The following is a 24,919-nucleotide window of genomic DNA, read 5'->3' as shown; positions in this document are numbered from 1 at the left end:
GAAGGCGTTCTGATTGTACTTTGGGGCTTACTGATTTGATACTGTATTAAATAAATACTAGTGTTGGGAGAAAACATCAGAGTGGGCCTTCTTGAAGCTGTCCTCCTTAGGCTCTAAGCAAGGATTGTTATCAGTTCTCACCCGTTCAGAAATTTTGGTGTGCTAATCATTCATCAGAAGGAAGCACTTGCCATGTATACTAATGATAAAATATGGTGAACTGAAGGTAAAGGATTCCACAGTCTGGTTTGTTAACTGACTTCAGGAGTATTTTCATAACATAAACTTAAGTTTTTATTATAGGGAGCTCTTGGCTTTGAAGCATGGACTTGAGCTGTTTTTGTAATGGCACACGAAGTTCTAAACTGATCATTCCTAAATGCTCCATATTGAGAATATAATGTTCTGTCTCATTCCCAGATCATCATCATTGCTTTTTCAGTTTTCTTTTATAATCAATCCTTTTCAAAGTCACTTGCTAACCCATGAAAAATGTAGCACAAATAAAGTCTTGGGACTGCCAGTCATGGTGAATTTCCATTGACAACACATTCCATGTCAAAAGGCAAAAGTATTGGCTCTAGATCATAGTTTCAGATAGGCAGTTTGACCCAAATACTGTGAATGGTTTCAGGCATGCAAATTGGTTCAGCTTTTCAGTTTTCATATTTTAGCGCAGCTAGATAATTCTCCAAATCAAGATAAAATCTCTAGAGTCACTCTCATATGGAAACGTATTAATATTCTTAATACCATCAGTGTGTGTAAACTCTTAGGCAGAACTTTTAAGGTTATAAGTGACTATGCCACCCTTGGATTCCTTAACTCATGGGTAAATAGCTTTCTTTGGCAGTGAATAAGGAGCGTTAGGTATCAGAAAGGATGTGGCTCCTGAAAGCCTGCATACTGTGGAAAGGCACTTCAGCTAGTGAGTAAGTAGTACAGAGAAACTTAAACCATAAGGAGAAACAGCTACACATTCCCCCAGAGAAAAGCCTGCGCACTAGATCAGCCCATTTTTTTTTCATGGAAAGCAAAGGAAAGGAAAAATAACTTCTGTAGCCAAGATATCTACTTAGAATATAGCCTTGCTTTTCCTACTACCTTCAGTTCCTCATTAAAGAATAGTTTTCCAAGGTCTAGTGTAGGCATCCCGGTACTTGAACTCAGATTGCTTAATTCCTGCCACCAAAGTTGTGATGCTGTTTACATAAGTTTCTAAATAGTCACTAGGCTTGGACTTCTTTCCTGTATCAATAAAATCATATATTCAGTCTCTCATTGTCCTCTTTCCACCTTTGGTTTAATTAATGTTTCTATTAATAAGTGGGTTAAAGTGTAGAAAGTGGAGAAAAAAATGGCATTTTATTTTCTAGTAGTTTCTTATTTGAGGTTAAAAATATGTGAGTTAACTGGGGCTTTTGCTGCTGGGTCACATTTATTTGTCAGTTGTGCTTTTTGATAGAAACATCAGTGCCCTTAGAATGTATGCGTAGGTGGTGTTAGCAGCTGAAAACTTCACTTAAAGATGAACTTTATGATTAAGCTAGCAGTTAAACAGTTGTAAAGTGAATCTAGATATTTCAGATGACTGCTGATCTAGGGAAGCCAGGAGTGCTTAATGGAAGCTACAGTTCCCAGTCAGAAATGCGTGTGAGTTTTCTGTTAGAATGAGAGTGAATCATGTACCGGAAGAAAGAAGATCACAATGATTTGTTATACATCTGCCTGATCCACATAGATAAGTGCTTTTGAAATAATTATGTTGATTTTATATTAATTTTCTATGTAGACCTCAGTGATTTCTAAAAATGAAAGGGAATTGCATGGAAAGAAGATCTAGTCAATTCATAGGGATGTTAACTTCAGTTTCACCATTCTCATAATATGAATCATGGACTTATCCAGACAAGCTCAGTTCTATTACACGTAGTCTACCATATAAGATTGCTATTTTTACTACTACTTTAATTTTGCAGTTTTGTATTATAATGGAGGTAGTAGCTGTGTGTGGTGTGTATGCCTGGTAAGGGTTTGTTTTGTTCTTTTTCTTTCCTAAATGCCTTCGTGTGAATCTTCTAATTCAGCAGCCCACAGGCTGAATGTGTAAACTGACTGCTTTGTCTCAGGCCAAAGAATTTAAGAGTCTGCCAGCAGTACTAAAAATCTTGGAAGAGTCTAACTTTTTGACTGTGCAAATTATAGAAAGAATTTTTCTCAATCTATAGCAATTACAGTTATGAGTCTTGATATGGGGAGCTTCTTGATTTTTAATATTTTATGACTTTGTCTAAACTCTCTGGTAAAATGTTAGACAAAGGGAGCATACCAGCAGCACAGACTGGAAGAAAAATGATAGTAACTCTTTGAGTTTTTCTGGGGATATGGAAAACAACCAAATAAATAACGTTTACATGGCATGTCTATGGACTGTTATGCTACTGATAAAAATAGGTCCACAGTCCAGTCTGTGGCATGTGAGGAATCATTGCTATCATCTGGATAACACAGAAATTAAGGCTTGATTCTTTATTTGGAGTTGTAGGAAAGTGGCTGGTGGGAATAAAATAAATTCCCTAGTCCTTAGCCACTCATCCCTCATGAAAGTTAACGGTGGAGAAAAAACGAGCACATTTTATAGCAGTTCTATGATCAAAAACAGGTTGTTATCTGGCTTCTCTTCTTCTAAATGCTGTAGAGTAATTAAACTGAAAACAGAATCTGCCTATAATCTTCATATTAATTAAAAAAAAAAAAAAAAAAAGATCAACCACAGAATGATCTTTACTTTAAGAAGATAGTTCTTAAAGTATGCATGTAATGCTAATCTTCCTTCAGCCATAACGGGCTTTCTTTGCACCAACACATGCACTGTAGCTATATTGCTATAAATCTACTGGAATAATGTTCATTGCTCTGGAGTATCTATAGATGAAAAATATTGGGTTAATAATCTTTATGAATGACTGAAATATCAGAGTTGCAGATTGCGGAGTATTTAAGGTGAACGTGTTTCTGTTCCCTTAGTGTGTATAGTAAGTGGTGTATTCAGATTGCTATGTTAGTATGTAATTCTAGTGAATGCATTTCACACTACATAAAGCTCCCTACAATCCAAGAGTGATGAAAGAATTCATTTCAGTTTCTGAGATTTTGGCATTAGTGTTCTTAAATCTTCTGCATCCTTTGCTTGGGAAGTGAATTTATAATGGTAGTTACAGTTATTTTCAACATGTTTGTTTCTTATTTCTCATAAAATTTTCTTTGTGTGTGTATATATACCGAAGTTAAATACATAGTTCTGTAGGTATATATATGCGTGAAGGAAGGAAAGAATAAATTGTCTTATTGACTTTGAAATAAATCAAATTATAAGTGATGTTTCTTGTAATTAATTGTAGATTGCAGTGTAGACATCAAGGATGTGGTATCAAGTGGCACTTGATTCACCTTGCATAAAATGTCTTCACGGAGCTCTGAGCTTAATAAGCATATAGACTATATTTGTTTTATAGGATTTGGTTGTGTTTTAAAAGTTTGAAGAAAAAGCCCTCTTTCTGACTCATACATTGAAAGGCTGTTTCTTCATATTTGCTTCTTAAAAGTGTGTATTCCACTGAATCCTTAAAAAACAAAAACAAAAAACAACTCTTTGATCAAATTGAATGCATTATAATAACACATTGTTTGTTCTAAGCATTTGGCTGGAGATAACCTAAAAATTAACCGTGTTCCAAATTTATAGAACATTATCCTTGTTTACCTAAATACTTTCGTTCAGACTTAATCCCCTGCAAAGCTGCTTAATTTTCAACTTTTTTCAAAGTCTAAATGTTGCTTGCATTGTTCATTATATGATATGCTCATATCCTTGTTAATCCATGTTTTGAAATCAATGTTTGCTGAAGTAACAATTGATTATTGCTATGGTAATCATGCATTTATGCTTTGTTGCATGTTCCTTGATTGAGGAAATATTACAATGAAAAAGAATTTTGCTAATAATATAATCAGGAGGAAACAATGACAACAAAAACTTAAATGTTTCTATTTTTATAGGGTAGTGAGGATGGGAAGAGCTTATAAGACCTTTGTATTTTAGTTCTGTTTCTGTCATTCATGAGATTGTCAATCCAAAACAGCTGAATTAAAACAGGGTAAAATTTGTCTGTCTTTATTATTGGAAGTATAGCGTGAAATCTGAAATATTACTGCTGTCATTCAGATTTTGTAATTTATTTCTATTTTCTATGTCCTAAAGATAAAGAAACCAAGTAAACTTTCTTATTACTGTGACTATCACTGTCATAGTGTTTTGCTCTGATTCATTTCTATTTGATAGAATTATATGATTTTAAACTGTGTTCTCTTCAAGGTTCTGGGTGTCCCTTAATGAAAACAGCTGTTCATCATCTCAAGCAAGTCAACAGAGACAGACTTGGTGTTTCAGGTAAATGGCTTCACTTAATATGAATAGCAAATATCTAAATCCATTGACTAGGAGTGGAAATTAAGCTAGCTTCTAGTGCTGCTGGCTTAAAAAACATCATACAATTTGTTATCATCATGCTCCAAAAACCGATGTTGTTTTTAGGAAAGTGAAATTAAAATTGGAAACTATCGGTTCAGGTTCTATAGACATGCTTATTTCCATTTTTTTCCCCCTAATGGTCTTATTTCATGCCAGTGCAAATAATAAAAGGAAATAATTAATCATTTATCAGGTAGCAAAGTCAGTTTCAACTACTGTGTGGATTTTGCAATGATAGTTTCACCCACTGATTAAAATGAAAATAAACTAAATGAGTGTATCACATTTTGCAGGTTTTGATCTCACAGAAAGCTTTTCTTTGCGACAAACAACTTGTGGAGGGGAAAAACTCTGCTTTAAACTGGGAAGCGCTCCTCTCATCAGAGAAACGAGGTGAGTAAAGTATTGTTTTCATCCTGGAGTCTTTAATAGATGGAGCTCAAACTGGGTACTGCTTATGATCTGGAACACTGAGCAATATGTCAAAGGATACCTCAGAAAGCTAAGTAACTTATTTTTAGATATTTGCATCCAATATAGGTTTTATTTCAGGAAGCAGTCTGATTCAGAAGTTTCTTTTTCTGAAAACTAGTAGAGAGTCAATTGGAAGCATCTTGTTCTCAACCAGTGATTCGATTACAGAAAACTCCACTCTTTAGGGTCAACAAAAACAAAAGAACCAGACAACTTTCATGGTATGACATAAAGTGTTTACTAATCTTCCTGTGAGGAAATTTGATGCTTGCAGGGATAGAAAGGGTCACTGTTTCCTTAAATGCTCTTTTCATGGTGGCATCCTTTCAGTGAGTTTGACATCTTGCTATTGTTCACCAAGAGAATGGCTGGTCCTCAATGTAGAGGTGAAACTTGGTAGTGTGCTATTCTGACACAGAATAGGATGAAAGACTGAAACTGCACGAAAAGTCAAAAGGTACAATGGAACTGGAAAGACTTAAGATTTCACTGGGACAAGGAGATGGTGAGATACAGTTAGGAATGTAGATTCAAGTTCTGCATCCTTGGACAGTGGAGAGAATCTTTTCAGAGCTTCATGGTTGCGATGTGCTCTGAGTCATGGGACTGCAGCTTCAGTACAGCGTGTTCCTGTGATAATGTGGGAAGCAACTGTATCAAGTATTGGGTATTCTCTGGTGCAGGACACCCAAGCTTCAGAATTCCCCTTTGGTTAGATCCTGGAAAAGTGATGTGGGCACCATGAGGTCAGGAGCTGAAAGAGAAAATGGAAAGAATTGAAGAGGCACAGACACTAAAGTGATGTTGGGGAGAGAAGAATCATTACAGAAATATCTTTTTTTTTTTTCTTTTTTTTTTCTTTCTTTTTAGGTATTGGGTTCTGCAAATATTGTATGCTTGTGTAGTTCTTTAAAATTATGTCAAGTAATCACTGCATTTTATATTGTACTTTGTTTTCTATTGAAGAAAAAATGACTGCATATTATTGATGCAGAGAGAGCTCTACTCCTATTAGCACCTTCCTCTCTTCCAAATTTTTACAGATTTATTAGAGATAAAAGTAAGACTATAGAAGAGTAGAAAATCAAGACAGTAACAGAAAACTTGGGACAATTTCCTTCTTTAGAAATAGGAAACTTAGTAGAGCTAAGTGTGCAATCAAAAAATGCATATTGCGACCTGTATTTTTGGTTTTGTTTTGTTTGTTCTGAAACTGCAGGAAAATAACAAAACTGGAATAAAAGAAACTAAAAATTAGGAGAATATATAAAATAAATTTAATAAAAATAGATTTATTTTTAATTATTATTACTTTTTGGGAAGAAGTCATTTCTAAGAGTTCTATATTTTTTTTAAGCTGTCTGACCCATGATGTTAAGACTGAAAAATGTGAACTTTTTTACTTGTTTTTTTTAATAAGCCTGAGTACTGATGTATGTGTTATTTTATTTCGTCTTTCAAAAACGTTTATTAATGAAAGCAATGAAAAATGGTGAAGTCATATTATGGTTGATAGCTGCTGCCTAGCAAAGCCTTAACTCCCAGAAGTTGGAAGGAAATACTCTAGAAAGCAAGAATGCTTCTATTTTTACTTTCCTTATGAGTGGGAGAGGAATTTAACAGATTATTTTTTGTTGTTGTTTACATGTTCATCTTTTTGGCAGAAGGATGACTGAGGCAGAAGCAGGGAAAATGGAAATGAGTTGTTTTTCCTTTATTTTTTTAGAGTTACCAAAATTCTTTTTTTCCTGCTTAAGTTAAAGGAACACATGGAGGGCAGGTGGTTTGGCTTTAGTACTGCCTATTGTGCTTCTCATATTCCTCTTCCTCTCCATTGTTTTATTCTGTGTATATCTGAGAAAAACTGAAGTGGAAGTCTTTCCACTTTCCCCTAAAAATCAGTATCTGATAGATGAAAACTTCAGCTGGATGAAGCTGAAATGATTATTGAAAATTGGATGAAGCTGAAATGAATGTAAGTGTTGATATTTGAGTGTAGTTAGATTAAAAAATAATATTGTGTTTCAGATGCTAATAAGGCACAAACAACACAAGCTATTCTGCCAGCTCCCTTTGGAATGGCACCTTTTATGCATATCACCTTAAACAGCAACAACAAAAAGCTGAAGTGTTTTGACATTGCTGAAAATATTACAGAATTTGCACCAAATCTTATTTATTGGTGGTGTAGCCTTGCTTTGGCTTTTTAAAACCTGCCCTCAGAGGGAAATGCATGTCATAATTAAGAATTTACTTTTTTATTTAAAGTGTTGTATATGTAACAGCTTTCTGTTACTGAGATAGGACTTCAGACAATTTTTTAAAAGTATTTCTTCAAAGTACTTCTCATACTCTTCTAAACTTATACATTGTTTGTTTTTTAAATAAGGGCATATGGCAGCTAGGAGTACAGAGTCAGTCTTTGACATTAGAGGTTTGCAATGAAGCAAGGTCTCAAATACCTGTCTTCATAATTTTATAATTTATCTCAGATATCCATGTCCAATATCTTCAAATATATTACTTTATTTAAATTATTTCTTAGCTGTTTTCAGATTGTGTAGTTCCAGAACAGTTGTGTTATGAGATGCTCAGAGGTTTTTAGGATCGTTCTGTCTCAGAAAATATGTTAGTAGACGTGGTGTGCAGTAAGTAGCAGGACAGTGTTTGTTATCCATCTTGCAGGAAACTCAGAGTATCTGATTAAGCTGACTAGCAAGTATCAAGTAACTTGGCACGTCTCCTCTTGCATGTCATTCATTCAGTTGTACTGTGGGTAATAGAAAGCTATGCTGTGCCATTTTTCTTGTGTGATGCCATTTTAATTTTTTTCTCAATGAACCTGGAGTAGTGTTGCACCTATTTATATGTTGTAAATAACTTTCAATGAAGTGCCAGCCTGAGAAAACGATTATGTCCATTTATGCTGAATTTTAGTTCAATTTCTTTATCTCTTCTGGGAGGGAAATTCTGTATGTGTTTTGCTTTGAGGTAGGAGGTAGCTTTTCTATGCTCCATGTAAATAACTAATTCTAATCTGTTAATATTTTCAAAATGAGTTACTTTTATTTATTAATTTATTTTTAATTAAAATACCGTTAGTAATGTGTTGCAGTTGTTATGTGATCATTAGTACATGGTATTCCTGACTGAAGTAATGTAAGTGAGCCTCCGAATCCTAAAGAAATTAACTCTAAAATAAAGAAATGCAAGCAAACTAATTATGCAATAATAATTATACTGATTGTTATAATGACTTGATTTCATTTCAATAAATACATTATAGAGTCGCACTTTGTTAGCTACAGTTTAACGCACACTGCCTATGCAGTGTATGTTAGCTTGGCTTTCTGCTCGATGACAGCCATGGAGGGCTCCATCCATACAGCAACTCACAGATTTGCTGGCAATATTCAAAACTTCCGGGGTGAGGCCTCTTAGACTGGCCTTTGCTCTTTATTTGTCTTAGAGTGATTAATGAGATGTTGATGTTGTCACCCTGTCCTTCTCTGAAAGTGCTTCAGGTGTTTGTTGTTCCCACTTCTCTGGCTTGCTGGTGGGCCCATTCTGTGCAATGCCAAAAAGGGAAATAGTAAATTGCTTTCATCTGAGTTTCAGAATGTTTTCAAGATGGGTTTCACTGCTTATGAAATCTTAACGGCGTCACTGTTTTCTTATTTTATATTTTGGTTTGATTAAATCATATTAATTTTCTGGTGTGATTGCCAGAGCTGGCTGTTAGAATGTTCTCAGATTTACAGCAATTGAATTACTCATGACTTTTTTAGGAATCCTTCCACATTTGGTCTAAGATAATGAACAGATCTTGGATTTTGACTGTATTTGGACTACTGAGCACCATCAGCACTGCTGACACTTATTGCTGATGAAAGAGCAGTGACTGTAGCTTGGGCTGTATTGAAGAGAAAGTATTTTTACCCTTTCACATTGTCTACTTACCAAATGCAGAAATACTGTTGCCACTTTATCAGTCTACTCCAAGCTAAAAACAGAAATTGAGTTTTTTGCTCCCAAAGACCCATCTCTGGTGACTTTCCAGTATGTTTTCTGGGCTGCCTTAGTACATACGGTACAGATTGGATAGTTACACAACTATCTATGAGTGTTTTCAAAAGGTTTCATCAAATACTTCTATAATAATCCAGTTAAATATTAGTCAAAATTGCTGTGAGATAGCACCTCTCTTTGATGGCAGTAATTACAGTTATGCTACCCAGCTTTTATCTATACTTATTTGATATTCTGTTAGCCTTCAGTCTATTTAAATATTAAACAGCTATTTAAGTAAAGCCACCTCTCCCTTCCTATATTGTATATTTATTTGAGATCATTAGAGCTGTTTGAGCCAACAATGCTAAGACTGCAATGTCTGGTATTTTGGTTGCAGGGTATTTTAAAGAAAAAGGCCTTGTCTCTGGAATTTACTTCCTGAGTATGGGAGCCTGAATTTGGTACCAATCCTGATCCTTTCTTCGGGTCTTCCAAAATAGTGGAACAGAAGTGACATAACTTTTACCTTTATTTATCTATTTATTTATTTATTTATTTTCCAATTCTGGTTAAGGGTACTGAAATAAAATATTTTGTGTCTGTTTCTAGAAACATGAAAACTTACTGCATTTTATAAATTAAATAGAAGAATAAGATAGAGAGTACAATTTCACAAATCAGATTGGTGTTCTTCCTTTCATATAAACACCAGTTCCTTCTTTTCATATCTAAGAAGAAAACTGTTGCCTCTTGAGATGATAAAAGATAGGATTGTGCTTCTTTTAAAGAACAAAACCACAGTCTTTTTTTTTTTTCCCCCCCCATACTTGGGCTTGTTTCTACCTGAGAATTTACAAGATCTCTGCCAAGAGCTATTAAAAAACAATTAAAAACAAAACAAAAAAAACCCAAAAACAACAACAACAAAAAAAATTCAGGCACTAATTGATTTTAAATGCTGAGCTGAGTTTGATTCATATAATTATCATGTGATTTGTTGTATGGGAAGATTCAGGAAAGCAAAAGTAAAGACAGATACAGGCAAAGGGGAAGAATATATACAAAAATGTTTAATACTTACATTAGAAGCAGATTGTGAGGGAACAAAGATCAGCAAAACTATTTTAATTATACCACTGACTGTAGCAAGTCTGAATTTTTTAAGCTTCTGCAAATTCCCCAGGCAAAAGGGCATCTTACCAGTTGAGTTAGTAAGGCAATGTTGGATGAAGCAGACTGTTCTCATTGGGTTTTTTTCTGTGTGTGTTTTTGTCTGTGGTTTTCTTGTTTGTTTGTTTTTTAAATCTCCCAGCAATGTTGTTCTGGCTGGAGAAAGCTCTTAAAGATGATGGGAGGGAGTCTTTGGGCATTGTATCTCGTTTAGCTATGAGATATGTTTTAGTAGTTTGCTGTAGCTACCGTAATTGGAGGACAGTTGGACTAGATGATCCTGTAAGTCCTTTCCAACCTTATGATTCCATGAAGGGGATTTGTCCACAGTGAGTGTGCTGGAAAAAACCAGTATTTTTTTGTGGATCCACACAAGCTACTTGCCATAGAGTTCAGGATAAAACTTCAGGCAAGCAATAAGGAAATCACAAGAGCACTGAGTGACCAAATAGCCAAAGCAGTTTAATTTCCTTACATGAAAAGCTTTCTTTAATTTGTAAAAACACGTATTTCAGTTCAAATTAGTGTTTTGTTTTGTGTTGTTTTTTGTTGTTTTTTCTTCATTGTAAGATCTGTCTGGCCAAGATTATTTGCCAGAAAATAAATGTAGTTCATCTTTATGACACTTATCTTCTGCTCTCAGTCTTGCCTTCTTCCACATCACCATCAGTCATACTGGCCTGTGAGGCCATTGACTGTTGCAGTGGCTGTGAGATGTCAGTCAGTCACAAGAGAGGGAATGGTAATGCAGTGCTGGAGGGAGGCACAGAGGGACTCCATGGAACTGCTGCTCTCAGCAGCCTGCAGTTAGTTTAGGCAAATTCTGAAACTGTATCTTCAAATTAATGGTTTAATCTGCTCTGTAGAAAACAACTCTATTTTTCTAATTCAAAACAACAACAAAAGATCCTCTGTAGTATCCAAGCAATTTCACTTTTCCTATGTATTTCTGTATAGAATTCTGCTTTATTTTCATCCACTATGAATGTTGAAACTGCATTTAATGTTCCTTACTGTATTGGATGGAAAAGATTAAAGCATACTGTAATAGATGCAATTGCTAGACAAAGTTATTGTGGTATTACTTTTCAGATTCAACAAAAGCAATTTACCTGGACACTTGACCTTTGTTCAAAAAAATTGGATGCAGTTTAACTTAGTGGTATGCTAGCTAAAGAGAACCTTAAGTGAAGACTTACTGTGAGGAACTCTTGAAAGAGTTCATCTTTTTCTCTCTGCTAGACATGCTGACTTGGAAAGCCTTTGTGATGTTGCTTTAAGTGGTTTTTGTTTGTTTGTTGTTGTTGTTTTTTAAACAGTCTCCAAAGTTTAGGACAAGGTAATAGTATGAACTAATAAGGAGGCTGCAGAGTAAATATAAAAAGAACTGCAACTGATAAGAATTCCAGTAAGAATACTTTTAGACCAAAAATACAGTTGCAAAATTAATATAAAGTTTTGTTGGCATCAAGAATAAATATGGGCATATGCAATAGCAATGTTACAAGCATCCATGCCAAATTGAATGAAATATGCTATCTATAATGCATGCAGCTGATGATAGATTACTTCTCCTTTACACTGTACTATAGAAGTAGAGATTGAAAGATAATTTATTAGTTTGGCTGATTGGACTGAGAAAATTCAAGTGCCTTTGTTCAATGCGTATAATTTCTTCAAGTAGAAGATGTGGTGCCATGTGCTTTATAAGTCATTTATCAGCAAACTGAAAAAAAAAAAAAGAAAACAAAAGAAACTGTAATAAATCAGAGTTTACTCTGTGGCTTTTTTGATTTAACACTTTGAGAAATGTAGTTTGCATAAGCTATGTTGTCAGGCATTTCTCCCAGTGACAAAAATTGTACCTACAAAAAGATATTTGTGCTGGTTCAACTGTATCTGCGCTGGGTCTTTGGTGTTTAAAGATGTCATAAAGAGTCTTAGTCTCTAAGGTGACCTGATAGCAGCCTTTCAGTATCTAAAGGGGAGCTAGATAGAGGAAAGAAGGGGATAGACTCTTTAGCGCGGTCTGTGGTGATAGAACAAGGGGATGTGTCTTCAAGGTTGAAGAGGGTGGGTTTAGGTTGGATATAAGGCAGAAGTCTTTTACAGTGAGGGTGGTGAGGCACTGGAATATGTTACCAAGAGATGTGGTGGATGCCCTATCCCTGGAGAGTTTCAAGGCAAGGCTGGATCAAGCCCTGGGGAACCTGATATAGAAGTGGTGTCCTTATTCATTGTGGGGGAGTTGAGCTTGATGGCCTTTCAGGATCTCTTCCCACTCTAAGGATTTATTATTCTATTATACGCTCCTGCTGAATATTATGAAAGAACTGCTGGCTGTAATGTGAAGTAAGAAGTATACTTCCATGTCAAACCTTGCGCTCAGGCCTTTGTTGTGCTGGATGTACTTCCCTGGAGTGCAGTGCCTGCAATTTTAGTACTAAGTTATTGATGTAGCTCAAGATTGACATCTAGCAGCTGACATCTGCAGGACTGATTGATAATGTGGGTAAAGGTACTACATGGAAATGGAAACAAATCTTTTGTGGTAGGAGAAATTGTTGTTTTTGTTTTTTTAAAAAGTTCTTAGTTACTGGGTGCTGAGAATAGGAAGTTAATGTAAGGAGATTACTATATGAACAATATGTGATAAACGTGATAGCTTATATGAATCATCACGTAGATAGAGTCATTGGTAGAAAATGTACGTACCACAATGGGACCAAAAATAAATAGAGACGATGTAGGGGTAGTTCAGTAATAAAACTGCATATGATTAATGTCTAAAAATGGTAAATACAAGGAATGCTGTCAGGCAATGCAATCAAAAACTGGCACAGGCTTTAACATGATTTCTTATTTTTCATAAATGAATTCCCTTTCCAAAGAAATTTCTTTAAAATTAGGAAGTGGTAAATGACTGTAATAGTACGTTACCAGGAAATTACATAAGCTTGAGACTTGTTTGTTGTGAAAATAATAAGAGGAATACAAAAAACACTTTGTGATTAGAGATAGCTGATATGATTTCATGGAAAGTCATGACTCATTAACTGGTTGGAGTTCTTGATAGTTCTGGAGAGTTAAAACACAGCCTTAGTTCATTGCTTTGGTTCTCACTACTAATGTGAATCCACATAATAACTAAGATTACAATTTTTTTATTTTTTTTTTAACAGTAGCCTAATGGTTATTATTGCAGTTAATTGTAACTTCTTTAAATAGCTTGATTTTTGTTCTCATGCAGTCATAGAATGACTTGAGTTGGAAGGGACCTTAAAGACAATCTAGTTCCAGCCCTCCGTCCATGTGCAGGGCTGCAAACAGCTAGATCAGGCTGCCCTGGGTCCCATATGACCTGTCCTTGAACACCTCCAGGGATGGAGTATCCACAGCTTTGCTGGGCAGCCTGTGCCAGAGTCTCAGAGAACTCTGCCTCCAAGTAAAGATTTCCCCTCTTTTAGTTTAAAGCTATTCCCCCTTGTCCTATCACTATCAGAGTATGTAAAAAGTCACTCTCCCTCCTGCTCATAGGTTCCCTTAACACTGGATACTTAATTTTATTGTCAACCAACTAATTTAATATTGATATTATTTGTTATTTTGACATAAGGCTATGACCAAGCTAAGTATTTCCTTTTCAAAATTTGGAAAATGTTATTGGAAAAAGCTTATATGGTGTAATTTCTTACTGTGTAAAATATTAGCGATATTTTTGTTACTATTATAAGTCTCACATTTTAGACTGTGGTTTGTAGTAGATAATATAGTGTTAATGGAGTTTTAATCAGCAGTAAAGATTTTAGTCTCAGCCTTCTGTAAAAAAAATAAAACAAAAAACTTTTATTTTAGTTCTGTTAATTTCACACAGATGTGGCACAGATGATTCAATATGAAATAAAACTGCAGCTACTGGAATAACTTGCATAGTTTTAATAAAAGGTTTTTTTGCAGAGTGGAGCCTGCACTGTTTTGAGAAGTTTGTAAATACACAGTACTTCCATCTTAGTTATTTGGATATAAGGCATCTGGCCTGTGTTCCCAGCCTGAAAAAGGCTCCCTGTAACATCCAGTGTTATTTCAATGTGTGTTTGGTGTTGGCGTTTTTTGTTTTTGTGTTTTTTAAAAATTTTTTTTGTTTTGTTTTGTTTTTATATTTTTAATGTGACACTTCAGAAAAACCTAAATAAAGGGTGATGTAAATAAAGTGATCCTACTTCATTTATCCACAGTGACTAGCGGTCCAAGTCTCCTTTCAACACTTCTGTATCAGGTCTAATGCAAGACCCTGTCACTGTTTCAGCTTTTTTGGTCTCTCTCCTAGTCCTTCAAGGATAATACCTGGCCATTTCCCAGCTGGGTCAGATAGTCACAGGGTTGGCAAGTTGCAAGTCCTCAGCCCATCCTGTTAAACATAGTTATGACTCAGCAGATAGCAATGCAGTGTTGATTTTATTTAGCTTGCTATATTTTAACCCCATTTAATCTGCAACTTGCCAAAATCTGATTGTTACAGAAAGTGTGAGTCGTAGGACAAATTGTATGTATATCATGTTGGTTGTTGTTGTTTTTAATTTATTTGACTTCAATTGGACAGCTCATTTCTGAGTCCTGGGACTCCAGAGAAGTATTCATCTCCAGTTTATTAAAATTCTATTAGGTCTTTCTGTGTGATGCACATTCATTACTGATCTTTATTTTCAGATTCATTCACTTAAAATCCTTGAATATTAGCAGTTTTCACAGACTGTAAAAGAACTCATTGCCCATTTATCCTTCAAATTATAAGTTGAACACTGGGTTTAAATATTCATAGACTAGACATGTTGCATGTGGGGGGTGTTAAAGCAAAGGCATGTTCTGTCTCTGTACCTTCACGCTTGCAGCTGACAGAGCTACTTATTTCGGGTCAGTCCTCTGGTATCTGGTATCATTAACCTTTCCTATTCCAATCTCTTCTGTTGGTAATACAATCTTCACCCCTTATGCTTTCTTTTTTGTGGAGAATTCTGATGGACAGGCGTATCATTTAGAACAGTGTCATAGGTTGCAGTATCTTTAGTGTTGTCTGTGCCTTTTTCAAAAGCACTTCAGCATGGCCTGCTTGTGGCTGCAGCCTGTACTGAATTTATTAGTAGGCATTACTGCATGCTGAGGAAGATAGTTATCCAAGCAATTATTTGAAGTGGTTAGGAAAAAGAATGTCCCTCCATTTCATTCAGCTTTATTCCACACAGAATTCCTTTTAGTTCTCCCTTTCGACCACCACCAACCAATGTATTATGTTCACTGTGACCACCACTCACAATTTCCATATTATTGACCCTGGCCTGTGAGGTGGTTTGTTTTACCTCATCTCTCAGGCTGTCTAGGAACTGGCAGCATGTACTAGGAAAGGAAGGGGTGACATTATTTCAAGTATAATCAGTAACTCGCTTCGCTAGCACTTGTTCCACTGATTCACTGCTAAAATCTGGCGTAAGTTTGGGATGGAAGTGAGGAAGATGAAACGAATAGAAATTGAGTTATAAAGAAGCAACATGTTTAGGTTGTATAGCACAAGGTCTTGCTGAAATATGAGGTAGCTCTCACAGTACTAGCATGTGAAGGATAGAATGCAAGTTTCTTAGAGTGAAGCTCTTCTTCAGCAGATTAACTCTACAAAACTAAAAAGACCATTATATTTCTGGAATCAGCTTCTTTAGATAGCGATGCAAATATCTGTATAGCGCTGGTAAATTGGCTGTGAAAGCGTTCAAGGAAAAATGGATGGTTAGCTTTCTACCTCCTCTAATGAGGAATATCTAAACATGTCTAGGTCAAGGAAAAAGGAACATGGTTCCTTTTTTCCTCACTCTACTCCGACGTATGATGTGCATCATCTGTTTTACTTCAGTGTGGGAAGCATGTAACAATGTGTGCAGAATAATTTTTGCTGCCAGTTGACTCTCAGAGGCTACAGTAATTATTTTTTTTCTGTGACATCTTCAGTGTTTCTTGTTCAGCTGAACAACTGAAGTTCACCACAGATAACTGTATTTAACATTAAAAAGTTAATCTCTCATTCAATTTAAGGACTGCAAAGTAATACTATTCTAATAACTAGATCTGTTGTCTTTGTTCCATTTCTGGGAGCAAACTAGAAGGACTAAATTAATTATAGAGCTGCTCAAGAAATGCCTAAATAAAGACACAGGGGTAGATGTAAAAAGAAGTATGTAAAGTTCATTTAAAAGTACTCGCATTCATATTTGCTTCTCTTGAATGTTTCCATAACTGGAGGGGTGGGGTAGGAAGTCTACCAGAACTGGATTTTAGAATATTTGGTGTAACAAAACAACCTTGAGAGATCAGGTAAAAAATGTTTAAAAACGTGATATAATACATGAGGAAAACTTCAATCTCTGCCATTCTTTTAGGTATTTCTTAGTTTTAAATTTTGAACAAACCTCACATAGGTAATGGACAGTTCATTATATTCCTTCAAATTCAACCATTCATATTTACCTTGAGAAACAAAAGCTTTGTTCAGTTTTTCTGTATCACTCACAAAAAATAACTCAGGCTCTGAGTACTTCTCATATAGATGCTATCAGTTTACTAATGTGGCTCTGAATAAGGAAGGCATTTAAGATTTCTGAGACACTGATATGGACAGAAAGACTGTGTTCATATGTGTGAACCAGTTAGATTATTATTATTATTGGTTTTTTTTGTTTGTTTGTTTTTGTTTTTTTCCCCCAACATTTAGCTACAGAAAGGAAGAAAGAATAAGATGTATACCTAAGAATAACATTCTTCATGACAGGTGATGATAAAAGCGTGAAAGAACAGTTTTCTTTTGAATTACTTTGTATATTCTAACTGGATTCGAGGTGGTGAGGAGATGGATACTGGTACTGGAAGAATCTCTACCTAACTCCTTTTTAATTTGGATATGTGAACAAATTTATCATCTTTGGGATATAGGGACATGTTTTATGAAAGAGCACTTTGTTTTTGTAAAATTGCTGTCTTCACAAGAATCTAATAGTGTTGGATGCATGCAACTTCTGAATGAAACATCCTTGTGAGGAGGGGCAGGTGGAACTGAAGATATCAATTACTGATGCATCAGTATCAGCTCCAGGGGTGTCACCACACTTCCGCAGCTATGAGCACATATATGTGAAGCATTGGGATGGAAGTACAAACTGAAACAACAGAGAGTGAATTTGGTTGCTTTCTGCTACCAACATTAGAAAGTCTCTGTATGTTTCTTTGTCAGTAAGTGTTGCTGAAAGATTGAAAGCCAATCTGATTTGAGCGGCATGAGACAGAGGGACAGCAGAAGGAGTCATGGAATTGCATGAGTAACAGAAAGCACATTTTGGGGAAATGTGGAATTTGCAGTTCCTCAGATACCAACAGCAGTATGTTTACTTGCCTCTGAGAAAAATAAATAATCTCCAAGAAAAATAATTAGTCAATATTAGACCTGAGCAAATCATATAGATTGACTTCAGTCTTTCTGAATCACAAGTAACTATGCTGTTTGATGTTGAATTAACTAGGGTCTGGAGGAACTGCACAATATATATTTCATTTACTGGCTTTGCACATAAGAAGACAACTTACATGCAGTACATGCATTGGATCCACTCTGTTGCATTGGTTTTTCTTGAGTCTATGCCAGCACAGCTGTGGGAGGATAACTCAGGCTATGAGGTCTTTTGAGTAAAATTTTAGCTTCTTCAACTAGTCAGGCACTGGCTTTCGCCCTTTACCTTCTTCATCTCTCATCACCATGTTCGCTGGTTGTCATTCTTTGTCACCCCGTGTTCCACTAACATGAAGAGGTGTTTACTGTGTGCAAAAAGGTATTGTATTTTTGAAATGGAAACATGCTGTTTGAAAAAAATATTTTATAGTTTTTGATCCTATTTAATCATCTTTTTAATATCTTAGTATTTATTAGTAAGATGTTATATCTCTTATATGGGGTTACATTTGTTTTCCAGACAAAGGGAAAGTTCACTGTATTACTCTCAGACCTATTTGATTCTTAAAACATATACCCAAAGTGAACAAGACAAATGTATTTATAACTGCATTAGAAGTGTTGAAACTTGTTTTCCACAAGATAAGACTCCAAAAGCCAAAATGCTGATTTGAATTTTTTCTAATCTTTATCAGCCTACAGAATTCTACTTGGGAAAATGAGGGAAAAAATTGTTGTAATTTGCATTTCCGTTGTTACATGTTACCACTTCTAAGGTTGTAGCTATTACTACTTCTGGATGTTTTTCCAGACAAATTAAAAAGTTCAAAAATTGGCCAAACTTGAAAACAGACATAGATTGTTAGTATGACTTCTTTAAATTCATCGGAAGAGTAGCTTTTTACTCTACTAGAACTAGGAGTTCACTGATAGTTCATATAAATAAGGTAACAGAATACTACTGGAAACACTAGGGGAAACCTTTTCTGAGCAGGCCTAATAAGTTTTATATTTCTATTTCAAACAATTTTTTTTTTTTTTTTAATGTCCTTTAAAATCCCATTTTAATGACATGGGCTTTCAGCAAAAATAAATAAACAAATAAATAAAAATCTATACCACTGTACTTTAGAAGTGACAGATAATCTATCTGTTCAGAAGACAAAAATAGAAACATGCTAAAGTTTATAAAATTTAGGTAAATCTCGTTTCTCAATGATAAAATAATGTTCAGCTTTTCATTCAGTGGTACATTTTCTGAGTGGGTTGTCCTCTGCCTAAGTAATTAATAACTCTTAAGCTGTCTGAATAGTTTCCCTTAAGTTGCATCATATAACGTGTCATATGAAAACAACTTGAGGCCTGATGTAACATGAAACTGTGTAGCACATCTCAGTGTGATTTGAGGAAGATGGATGGGAGGGAAATTATTTCTTATTTTGGGTGACAAACAGCTGTTCTTAACTTTTATTTGTGAAGAATTTACAATACCCTTTCTAGGCAGAGATTGGTAAATTGTTCTAGGTAGTTATTTCCACCTTCTATTGTACTAGTAAAGTTAGGCAAAAAATGAGAATCAAGAATGTAGTAACTTGATATAAAAATACTCAGAATAATATGGACTTTTTTTTTTTTTTTTTTTTTTTTTTAACTGGATTAGTTTGCTTTTTTCTTCATAACTGGTCTCAGCTTGAGTTCCTTTAGCAAACACAAAAAGGTTGAGACTTCAATGTCTCAGACAATGTGGTACTACATAAATCATCACCCATGATAGGAAAGTTGTTTAAACTAACTCCTTGAGCTCTGGTCTCCAAATTATTGTAACACTGTCATGTTACAAGTGACATATACCAGGTAATGGTATATGTCAGCTGGAAAAGATATGTCTTGCCATAAACTCTAAACATCTCTCACTTCAATCTCAGGAAATGTAAGTTGGCTCATCTTTCTCTTCCTGGAACATATTCAGCAGGCTGGAGGTTTCATTGATACTTGTAAATACGGAAGTTTGTCATACACTGTAGTATATTCTCATTCGATACGGAACAATTAGAGTTCATAAGATTTAAAAATAGATGCTACTTTTCCATTAGTGCTTTTATAAAAATAAAAGCAAAAGGTAAATAAAGGATTGCCTTACTAAATCTGATATGGGTAACTCAATGCTGCTTTACTAAGATAGAACTAAAACTGTTTATAGCTCAGTGAATACACAGTTAATTCATTCATAATTACTTCATTTAGTATGGTAGCAGTAGGAGAACCAGATGGTTTCAGTGATTTTCAGAACTTTTGATGAAACAAATGAACAAACAAGTACTTTTGCCAAAAATCTACCAATACTTGTTCATGACAAACATTAGAGGGTATGCACAAAAATGATTGCTAAGTTCGTGTAAAATACTTTTCTAATAATCTAATAAGGTATGGTCTGTGCTGTACTTGCACCACAGCACTTCTTTTAACAGAAAATTATAGCTGAATGTATTCAGATAAAAGGCGGAGAATGCAACAAAACCCTTTACAACTAAGGGTATGCTGACTCTGATACAGCGGCACATGTACAGTGCTGTGACACCACTGTGTATTTATTACTATTCTGGATGTATCTGCCTGATGCTTCAGCCTATGGAATATCATGAAGAACCCGTCTACCTGAATTTGTAACATATCTACATTCTTGTATTATTAGCATTTTTTCCTTCTTGTTTTCTTCTGCCTCCCCAGTCTGGCAGCTGGATTTTCTGTAATTCACAGTACACCTCAATCTGGCAAGCTAGGCTGGTAAAAATTCAGTTCATGAGTTCAGTTCATGTGCTGTAATTCCTGCAATTGTTTTAAGCAGTTTCCACCAAGGGTGTGCTTTGCTTTGAGAACAGAGTGCTCCATTCATCAACTTTCCTTTTTTCATTATATACTATTGACAATGCAAACTGAGAAATCAAAACTGTCTAAATTCCACCCAACATATAATTTAGTCAGACTTCAGGCGCCTGAGTCTCAGGGAATGATTCAAAATGTCTGTTCTGAAGCACCACCTAACCCCTGGTGGCACCTAAAATGAATCATTTAGGGACAAAATTTTCCTAGACATCTGGACATAAACTCCAGTAAAGCTCAGAAGCACCACAGCTGAAGCAGCCAGGCATTTAGCTCCCACCCAAATTTCATTTTAGCTTCAAAGTGCATAGAGATGCTTTGACTCTGCCTGTAATCCCAGAGGAGCCTAAGCCATTGTCTATGCTTAAATTGCACATAATGAACTTGGACAGCACTGAATTCAACAGTCCCAGTAGTCACAACCAGCTTCAGTGTAGAAGAGGGAAAGAAGGTCCATTAAGCAGTCTTCAAGGTTAAAGCAGGCCAGGTCATCCAGGAATAATACTTGATTCGAGTTGCCTTAAACTGAGGAAGCCCAATAGGAATGGGGGAACTTGGTTCTTGTCTCAGTGTTAAGGATGTTTTCTGTGAAAGTTTTTCTCTCAAGTTTGGTCATGCAGATAATTCAAAGACTTCTGGCCAAAAAACCCTGTAAGCATCCCCTGGAATAAAGATCATATTTACATATTTGTTTTAACCTGCATATTCTCTTTTGCCCTCTTCTTCATATATGAATTCAGATATTTTCTAATTACTGCTCTTTTTTTCTGCAATGATGGAACACGTGCTGGATCTTTCTTAAGACCTGTTATTTCCCTTACTGCTTTTGACTTAGATAGCAGAGATTGTTATCCTAAGTGAATGGTCTCTATATTTTTTCTGTTGCTCTTTTCTCTCTTTCACATAGAATAAAGTACTCTGAGGAAATACTTATTCATCTATGGACATGCGGAACAACTTTATTTTGTCTTTTTCATTAATGTTTAATGCTACTTCTTTATCGTTTTCACCCTGCATGCGATGCCTCGTTAGTTTTTCATGGCAATCCTTTTTAAATGTTGACAGATGCAACCAGGTGAAATAGCATATTAAACATTCAAAGACTGAAGTTCAAGTTCAATACTCTGAGATTTTTATTTTTTATTTTTTATTTTTTATTTTTTATTTTTTATTTTTTGCTTTTCTCATTTTTCTGTAAGAGGTTTTATATTGATATTTCTATTCCAGCTTTTTTTTTTCCTGCTATCAGTTGTCATTTTATATTTATTGTTTAGAACATATACAACCTATTTGTATTTCTGAAAAGTCTATAACTGAGCTTTTTTTTTTTCAGAGTCGAAGTTATAATGGGAGGAATACTTAAATTTTTCTATACTATTTTAGTGATCATCTTATGTAATTTCAAAGCTAGATGCATGATTTTTGTTCACTTCTTGTTCACTTCTAACCATGCTGTAATAATTTCATTTAGCAATCTAAAATTATTTGCAACGTTCCATTGAATCTAAATTGAAGATAGTGAGTGCATTGATGACAGTGCTGCCATTCAGAAAGATCTCGGCAAACTGGAGACTAGTTGACACCTCATGAAGTTCAGCAGAAGCAAAAACAATGCCCAGTGCCTGTGAAGGACTCTCTCCATAGGATATTATATGCTGGATTAATGTCTGCTCAGATAGCATCCCTATAGAGCTGCAGCCTGTGTTGAGTGCCTTCTAGTAAAAAGGCTCACTAAATTTTCAGCTATCCTAGGAAGATAGAATCATAGAATCATTAAGGTTGGATAAGACCTCTAAGATCATCAAGTCCAGCCATCAACCCATCACCACCACACCAACTGAATCCTAAGTGCAATATCTACATGTTTCTTGAACATCTCCAGGGTGGTGACATCCCTTCCCTGGGATGCCTATTCCAATGCTTTATCAATCTTTTGGAGAAGAATTCTTTCCTAATATCTGATCTGAACCTTCCCTGGCACAACTTTAGGCTGTTATCTCTTGTCCTTTCACTAGTTACTTGGGAGGTAGATACCTATCTCACCACAACCTCTTTTCATGTAATTGTAGAGATATATAAGGTCTCCCCTGAGCTTCCTCTTCTCCAGATTAAACAAGTCCAGCTCCTTCAGCTTCCTCTCTTAAAACTTGTGCTTCAGACCCTTTACTAGCTTTGTTGCCCTTCAGTGGGTGTACTTCAGGGCCTAGAAGTCTTTCTTGGAGTTAGGAGCCCAAAACTGAGCACAGTACTCCAGGTGTGGCCTCAGTACTGGGTGATGGTAACTTCCCTAGCATTGCTGGCTGCACTATTTCTGATGCAAGCCAGGATACCATTGGCCTTTCTGACCACCTGAGCACACTGCTGGCTCATGTTCAGCCAGCTGTCGACTAACGCCTCCAGATTAGGTCTGGTCAGTCACGGAAAGAGATCACTGTCACTTGTGAGACTGCACCAGAAGTTTGGTGTCCAATTTAGTGCTTCCCCAGAGAGGAAAGCAGAGAAGAGCTCACTGGGGTGAATCCAGTGGGAGGCCCAAGATTGTTGCAGGGCTGGAACCCGTGGCATGTAAGGAGTGGCCAGGGGAGCTGGACTTGTCCAGTCTCAGGGAGAGGAGCCTTGGGGATCTTCATTGCTCCCTACATCTGTGTTATGGAGAGGCCAGAAACAGACTCCTGTCAGAGGTTCACAATGAAAGGTCAGGAGGCAGTAGGCACAAGTCATAGCAAGTAAAATTCCAGATGTTGGTTAAAATAAGATAAATTCACTTTGTGCATGGCTAGGCACTGGAACACATTTCCCAGAGGATGAGTAAAATAGTCTATGTCAATGGAGACTTCCAAAGCTCATCTGGACAGAGCTCATAGTAAGCAGAGCAAATTTTCAAGCTGCCCTGCTTGGTGACTGGATCCATTGGCCTCCTGAGCTAGCAAATTATTTTGTTAATCTATCTAAATTAATCCTTGGTCTATTTCTACTTATTTTTTACCTTCTTCAGTTGTCTTCACTGAAATTAGTGTAATGCCACTGGGGATTTGTTTAACCTTCTGTATTTTTCTCAAAGTAATTTTCTCTATCAGATCCAATGGTGAGTCAACTCCTACTCTCCTTAATAGTGCTGAAATATATCTGAGAACTTTCCTGTTTCCAAATAATCTGATAAAAATTTCACATAGATTATATTATTTGCACTCACACAGGATGTTTTTTAAGAATATTCTGAAAGAAACAGAATTTTAGAAGACTAATGCTATTATTTGTTTAGATAAAACTCTAAGTGTCAGGCTTGCAGTAATAGGAGACAAGGGAAAAGAAGTGTGTTCCATATTTACTAGAATACCTAACATGTCCAGAAATTACTTCTGTCTGTTTTGTACTCATGTAATACCAACCATGGTTTCTCCTTCTTTCATTTGATGAAGACTTCTGTTTATTTCCCTCCTGCAGTTGTTTGCCCTTTGCCCATTAATAAAAACTCCCACGTGTCTCCTAATAAAGAACTTAACTGAGAATGCTAATTGCTTTTGGAGAGCTAAACAGATGCTCCTACAGCCAGATGTCCTGTGTAGATTACATCTGTAAACCTGAGCTGCCGTATCCTCAGCCTGCCCAGGATGTGGTAATCTGACATAGGGCCAATCTGACATCCAGATGGTTTACTGAGATGCACTTGTATTTTAGTAATGCTCAATGTAAGAAATCTTAGATATTCCTTATGCCATAAAGAAAGTACTGAGTAGGATGAAATCTAGATTTAAGTACTGCAAATCCTGTTCACTTCTGCCTTGCCTTTTGACAATGAAACATCTGTAACTGTGCAACAACGCATATGGGTCCGCTGACAATGTTGGAGAGCAGCCAATTTGGTCCTGGGATCAAAACAGGAATCAGGTGATGGAAATATGCCAAAGAAATGTAATTCCCAATATAAGGGACTTCAAGGAGGTGTTAGTCCATAAAGAAGCTATTTGGGAGGATTTAGAGCAGGCCTCTCTTGACAGAAGGCATTTTTTCCTGAGCTCCTAAGTGAACTGAAATGCACTGCCTTCCAGGAGGGTGGTGAAGTTATTGTCTTGTCAGCTGGTGCTTTCCTCTTTCCTTTATAGCACATTACTGTGAAATTATAATCCCATTGTGGCTTTATTTACTTCAAATGATCAGGGGATGAAAACCAGAGTAAATTCTTTTTCTGAGTGGGGCCCTCAAGTTTCTTCCATTCTGATCCGTGACATACCATTTGCAGTGTAGTTAGTTGGGTGACACTGTTGCTGCTCAACAAACAGCATTGTTCCAGATGTAAAAAATCTCAGTGTTAACACTTTATGTATTTTTGCCCATGGTTTTGTTTTACCTCAGTTTTAGAAAATAAATAA

General features: G+C 35.9%; 1 protein-coding gene across 8 annotated transcripts in view; it reads left to right on the top strand.

Moving 5' to 3' along the window:
• The window catches only part of COL19A1 (collagen type XIX alpha 1 chain), a 170,820-nt gene that overhangs the window by 4,448 nt on the left and 141,453 nt on the right, over positions 1-24,919 (top strand). For all 8 annotated transcript variants that reach the window (XM_085541988.1, XM_085541984.1, XM_015859135.3 and 5 more), the window contains exons 3-4: positions 4,376-4,450; positions 4,825-4,924. Coding sequence is in view for 6 of the 8 variants with exons in the window: in XM_085541984.1 (XP_085398110.1) it covers positions 4,376-4,450; positions 4,825-4,924 (175 nt within the window). In the remaining 2 variants the exon portion in view is untranslated. The remainder of the gene's footprint in view (positions 1-4,375; positions 4,451-4,824; positions 4,925-24,919) is intronic.

This window comes from Coturnix japonica, chromosome 3 (assembly GCF_054131305.1).
Source record: "Coturnix japonica strain WE chromosome 3, WE-NBRP24, whole genome shotgun sequence".
NCBI lineage: Eukaryota > Metazoa > Chordata > Aves > Galliformes > Phasianidae > Coturnix > Coturnix japonica.
This window is presented reverse-complemented; position numbering and strand designations above follow the sequence as displayed.